Genomic DNA, 6409 nt, shown 5'->3' with positions numbered 1-6409 from the left:
TCAAATTTAAACAGACCAGTTCGTATCTGCATTGGTCGACCGGCTGGGGCCAGGGGTAGTTACACCAATGAATTTCAGAGGAAACTCTGAAGGTCTGAACGCAATATATTCTGCGATAATAAATTGCTGATATGCTCCAAGTGAGAATAAAATGAAAAAGAACGTTGTTGTTCCGGAGTCTGCCAGAACTTTCTCGTTGGTCGAGCTCCTTCTGTTGAATAATCGTTTTCTTGAGGATAAGTAACAGTACGCACTACTGAAGAATTATATTTTTAAGAGTTGAAGTCCCTCTTCTTAAGTGGATGTATTGACTGTTCTGTGATGATAAGAGGGCGTCCATGTTCCTTTTCACTGGTGAGGAATAAACAAGAACTATTACAAGGAAATTGATTTGAATCCGATAGATTGTTCTTTATTTCAGATACATTTGCAAAGCATGATTTTCTCGTTTTTATACGACGTAAAATTTTCTTGAGGTTATCAACGCTTACAGTGGAACGTGGCTTTGTACCTGGTTCACTTGGGGTCCGTGGTGAGAAACAACTGGAAAAAAAGGAAAACGAAGAACGTTTAGTATGGCAGCTTTCGTAATGGTGGAAGCCAAAGAGACTAAAATTCCATGGCGATTATTATAGAAAAGCCAGATGGCCAGTACCTGCCATGGCATGATCAATACGCTTGTTGTTAGCGCGCGCTAACAAGAGGGCATTTCAGTAGCCTACAAACTATGATCCGAAATACACAATCTGACTGCCATAATTAGTTTCACTGTATAAAGCAGCCACGCTATAATCTATCCGATAGCAGTGCAGCAGTAGCATAAATATGAATGCCATAGAAAGCGTAGAATTGCACACGAAGCGCTTTACTGGAGACAAGCCACTGACTTTAGAGACAAAACAATCACAGTGTAATATTATTAAGCATGCTATGTTCAGCTGTATGCCGTCCGTGTTTCAATCCACATTGATTTTCGGATGACTGAGTCTATCGCTCTCACTAGACTGCGCCTACTGTGAGCAAAAATGTAGAGGCGAGGAACATAAGGTCGAATGTGAACGTGAGGTTAGAAAACATGCAACCATAGTTTTTCCAGGTTGGGCGAGTGCACCTGAGGACACGTAACAAGAAATCTGTTTCCAGGCAGCAACTGCAGAAAATATCTTGTTGTTTACAAACTACAGCAAAAACGTAGGAGACGCGCGCTTTTTACGTATGTAAACGCTCAGAAGCAGCACCGTAGGGGTGACATAGTTTCTTCATTGATAATGCGAGGTCAACCAGTGTTTTGAGAGCGTGATGGCGCGCCTTCTATACTTATCTCCACCTGCGGTGACTATGTTGTTTGTTGATTGTTTTTTCTTGCAGCGTTTTACATTGCTAAGGAGCGAAACTTTTCCAAAAGTGTATTTCGGTCGAAAAGTTGTTACAGTTACTTGAAACGCGATAATAAATACGGCAAGAAATGTAACGATGAGCCGTACAGTGTACGCGCCTATTACGTACCTGCACTTGTGACGGGCTCAATCACTGCAGTGTTGGTCACTTCGGTCGTAGTGTGAATTGGTACTGGCTCTGGAACCGGAACTGGGAAGGGCTGCGGGACAGGTTGGTCGACTGGGAATGGCTGCGGCACTGCCTGTGGAACTGGGTATGGCACCGGTCGTGGGACGGGATATGGAGCAGGGACCAGACGCTGGCGCACTACACCGACGTAGACGGCATCATTCAGGGGAAGGCCAGAGGTGGGTTCGGTGATGACGCGGAGGTCGCCGGGGAACTTCCTGGTGGCTCCTGGTCCACCGAAGAATCCGGGGTAGCCACCGAATGGGCTTCCGAGACCACTGAACGGGCTTCCCAGACCGCTGAACGGGCTTCCGAGACCGTTGAACGGGCTTCCGAGCCCTCCGAGTGGGCTAAGGCTTCCCAATGGGCTCAGACTTCCGAGGGGGCTAAGGCCTCCGAGGGGGCTAAGGCTTCCGAATGGGCTAAGACTTCCTAGGGGGCTAAGGCCACTGAGGGGGCTCAGGCGTCCGAGGGGGCTAAGGCTTCCGAACGGGCTAAGACTTCCTAGGGGGCTAAGGCCACTGAGAGGGCTCAGGCGTCCGAGGGGGCTAAGGCTTCCGAATGGGCTAAGACTTCCTAGGGGGCTAAGGCCACTGAGGGGACTCAGGCGTCCGAGGGGGCTAAGGCTTCCGAATGGGCCCAGGCTTCCGAGGGGGCTAAGGCCTCCGAGGGGGCTACCAACTCCTCCCAGTAGTCCGCCAAGAACGCCATAGCGGGATCCGAGGACGCTAGTGCCATACAAACCAGAGCCAAGGAGGCCAGAAGCTGCATAGCCCAGACCGTTCAAGCCAAGCAGCCCAGAGCTTCCCAAGCTGCTGCCGTAGAATCCAGAGCCGAGGAGACCACCCCCGTACAGACCAGAGCCGAAGCTTCCACCGTACAGGCCAGCACCGCTGAAGCCAGCGCCGTAGAGGCCAGACTGGTAAAAGCCAGGGTAGAAGGCTTCAGCGTGGATGCCTGCAGTGAGGGAACATATTGCGAAGCGTTATAACTCACCGTATTGTAGAGCACAATAAGCAAAAGAAATATGCACGTGTTACTGGGCCTGATGAAAAGCTCAAAACAAATTTTACTGGCACTGTAAACACGCAGTACAATGTTGATGTTGCTACTTTCGCTGCGCCAACAACAGATGCCTGAACATTACTTTGAGGTCAGGGGTGCTTCATGCAAGGTTGTGTTGTACAAGTAAAAAAGTGAGAATTGTTGAGAAAATATTATGTGTTTATGCTTAAAAATGCGAAATCCCTGGTGTACCTGCGGCGCGTTATGAAAAATTTCTCTATTGATAGGGCTATATGGTATGGCGACATTTTAACAATACAATGGCAGGTGTAACACTGAAGCCGAAGGTAGCGCATTTTCACAAGCTCCTCTATCAGATTTGGATTGCTTTACATTTTTTTTCGCTGTTTCTGTATATAATTCCGTAGCCGTTAAACTATATTCATAGCAGTCGTAGTGATCAGAACTAGCAGCCATACGGGAAGAGCTCCGCACGCACCGATATTGCAGTTTACAGTTAGTGCTTCTTTTCTTAATCGCTGACATGCTTGCTAGAAGCGTTGCTTGCGATAAGCATGTTTGATATAATTATCAAGTGTTCACGTTATCGCGGTTCTTATCAAATTAAACAGACGTGTAATACATTAGGCGGGAAATTCTACACTTCCTGAAAGTCGTGACAGCCTACACTAATGAAGAATGCAGCACCACTCTCAACAGTCTCAGAAACGCAAACGAGTCATTCAATGCACCTGATGTTTAATGTCCTGGCAGCATAACTGATGCCACGCAATGCATACTGCATAGCGTTTTGGCGAGGTGTCAGCATCGAAGGTAAATAAAATTGTTGAACGTTTTGAGGTTTACGTGCCAAAAACTAAGATATGATTTGAGGCAGCCTGTAGTGGAGGGCTCCGGAATAATTTAGTCCACCTGGGGTTCTTTAACATGGACCCAATGCACTCTACGCTGGAATTTTGGATTCCGCTCCCATTGAAGTGCGGCCGCCGTGGGCCGAATTCTATCCCGCGCCCTCAAGTTTTAGCAGCGCGGCGCCAATGACACTACGCCACCACGGCAGGTTCATAGGAAAATATACCGCAATTTGCATGCGGTTATAATCCATTCGTCTTTTCCTTTTCAGTGTATCTAACAATATCATCGCACAAACAGTCAGAAAGATGTTCCGTATATGTGGTTGTGTTGTACTGCGTTAGAATATCCATAACACCTGCATCTCTCTCTCTCTATCTGCTGTAGCATGCACTACCTGCGTACCATTCAGTCGATGTTTGTTCGGAACGCACTCTAGCTCAGCAGTGAATGATTGCAGTCTGTCACATGCAGTATGCGAACAAAACTGTACCTGTGCATATGTCATAGCCCTTTATATGAAATCAGTTAACAAGACTAGGTCGCAGCTTGTAATATTGTGATGAGCCTATGCGTTTTATGCATATATATTATTTCCTTCACTGGAATATTCTGCAGTTTAGGGTGCGTTGGTTAAGGTCGCTTTGCTTAAAATTGGACCACGAAATAATTATTGATAAGTTTGTCAGCAGACAGTCTTAAACCAAGCACTGTACTCGTGATCGCCGCAAAAGAATCCTTAGGCCGTCCACAAAGCGTCAGAAAAGATGGAGTTAATTTCATCTGCCGGGCTTGACAACACACTCTTTACAACGTGTCAAATAAACAAAGCTTTGAAAAGTTTGAGTGACTTCAAACAAGTGGCATTCGCGACTTGTTTGTGCCAGTTCTGTTCACTGGTGGCAAATAACAAACCACGGCCATTGAACTGAGGGTAATGAACCCCCTATTTACGCAGTGTAGTTCTACTTCAGTAAAGTGCTCTGAGTATTGCTACGCACGATGACTTTGCTAAATTTACTGTCATATCTGACAGGATCGTTATTTTTATGCAAAAATTTAGCTGTTTATCTTAATATAAAATTACATAAATTATTTTTTGTTGACACGAATACTTAATTATTTGCAATTATGAGACCTGACTAAAAATGCGCAAAGTTTCATCCTATTGCTCTGACTTTACTTTAGTGGAGGCTGCAGTGGCTGCTTAAAATTAGGCAACTATGGCACAATATATAAAATTAGGCAACTATGGCGCATATATCGTCAGATCATGGCAATTCGTGACTTCAAGGTTTAGGAGAACGTCTAGAGGTGGTGGCAAGAACGAACTGAGCAACGTTACCCAGAGAGATGAGGGCGACAGCGACGAAGAGCTTCATGGTTGCTGTGGCGAAGCGACCTCTCACAGTCGTGACTTTCTGCTGCCGCTCGACAGAGGTGGCTTCTCCGAGCCGCAGTCGCGCCTTATGTACCCCTGCGCCAGTGAGGTTGCCCCTGGTCGGGAGCAGAAGGACATCCAGCTAACCACCGCGAGGCATTGTTTCTGTAACAATCCTCAGCAGTAAAGCACGCCCAGCAAAGGAACAAGAAAGACAAATCTCTTGATTTTGATCCCCACAGCTTTTGTACATTCACACGTCGGTGACTCTGCTCAGGCAGGTGGCAGGTCAACGTAGGAGATTGTTTGCTATCTTCTTGGCCGTGTTGAACCTATTGTACTGCTTCGAATATTCCCGAGGTAAAAAATATCTCGAGATGCGAAAAAAAAAGACAAAGATAACCGTTCGTTTCTTTCGTAAGCGTCTCTCTTGCATTCTGGTTCGCGTGAAAACTTTTGGCATCGTTTCTCATGGGCAGGTAATATTGATGACGCAGCTAGTAGAACCTACGAAAGTGCAGATTCACAACAATGGGACATTTCTCGTTTGGTGAATAAAGAGGCAAGAAAACTATCATCTTTTAGTTCACCGAAAAAAGCAAGACAATGGTTATGTCTGAATAAGCTGATAGCGTCAATATAGTTGTTTGCCAGATTTTCGTACCATATCACTTGACTAGGCGAAACCCAGAAGAATCACTCAGTGAGGCAGGTGGTTATTACCGACATGGCTACGTCCACATTAAGCCGTCGGCAAATAATTTGTGAGATTTGCTTGTCGGATTAACCGACTTAACGCTGGCACTGGAATGGAATAAAATTTCTTGGGGCATATTTTTATGCCTGGAAATGTACAGAATAGCTGACAAGTATTACTGGTACCAGGCACTACGTACTTCAAAGTATTTTGCTGCGTCTGTGAAAAGCTGTCCTTTTTCATTATAAAGCGTTACTGGAGTATGTGCTGAATTTGATTCTGTTGAGTTCTGCTTTACGGCCCCATAACACTATCAAACTGTAAATTTTTGCTTCGCCAAAGGTTAGCCAAATGAAATATTTCTGATTATATAGCACTAAATTCCACGGTATTCCCAAATAACTCCCTACGGATAACTGTGGAATGACACACAGGTAAAAAGAGACTGCTTCATCACCTGAAGGAACAAAAATTGTTTCCACCGGGGTGCTGTCACGGAAGTAAGTTAACCATTAGTAATCGTGCCTATCTCTGTGTGGACTGTGCATGATTGATTGCTCAGTTTAGGATAACGGGGAAATACAAGTACAGTTATAAATCGGACCAGGAAGAAGCACATGGCATGTTTTTTTCTCTCACTTTCTTTTGTGCGTTTACTCCCATTTAATGATTTCTTCGTGATTAAGCTGTTAAGGTATAACAACCTGTTTAATAAAGCTGTTATGCTGCCTGTGAAAGCCCCACTTGAAAGTTGGTGCCTAAAATATCTGACTGATTATATTTTTCTGAGAGTGCACATTTAGCCATTGCAGTTCCTGGTTATTTTCCTTCCTTTTTCTTTTTTTTTGTCACTTTGTAACCCACCCGCACCAACTATCCTCGATATG

General features: G+C 45.2%; 1 protein-coding gene across 1 annotated transcript; it reads right to left on the bottom strand.

Moving 5' to 3' along the window:
* Nucleotides 1–386: 386 nt before the first annotated feature.
* LOC126529744 (uncharacterized) lies at nt 387–4898 on the bottom strand. Its single transcript, XM_050177249.2, has 3 exons — nt 4790–4898; nt 1507–2523; nt 387–543 (listed from the first exon to the last, which is right to left on the bottom strand). The coding sequence occupies exons 1-3, from the start codon at nt 4824–4826 to the stop codon at nt 488–490; spliced, it is 1110 nt and encodes a 369-aa protein (XP_050033206.1). The 5' UTR covers nt 4827–4898; the 3' UTR covers nt 387–487.
* Nucleotides 4899–6409: the final 1511 nt, after the last annotated feature.

Source organism: Dermacentor andersoni, chromosome 9 (genome assembly GCF_023375885.2).
Source record: "Dermacentor andersoni chromosome 9, qqDerAnde1_hic_scaffold, whole genome shotgun sequence".
In the NCBI taxonomy this organism is placed as follows: Eukaryota; Metazoa; Arthropoda; class Arachnida; order Ixodida; family Ixodidae; genus Dermacentor; species Dermacentor andersoni.
This window is presented reverse-complemented; position numbering and strand designations above follow the sequence as displayed.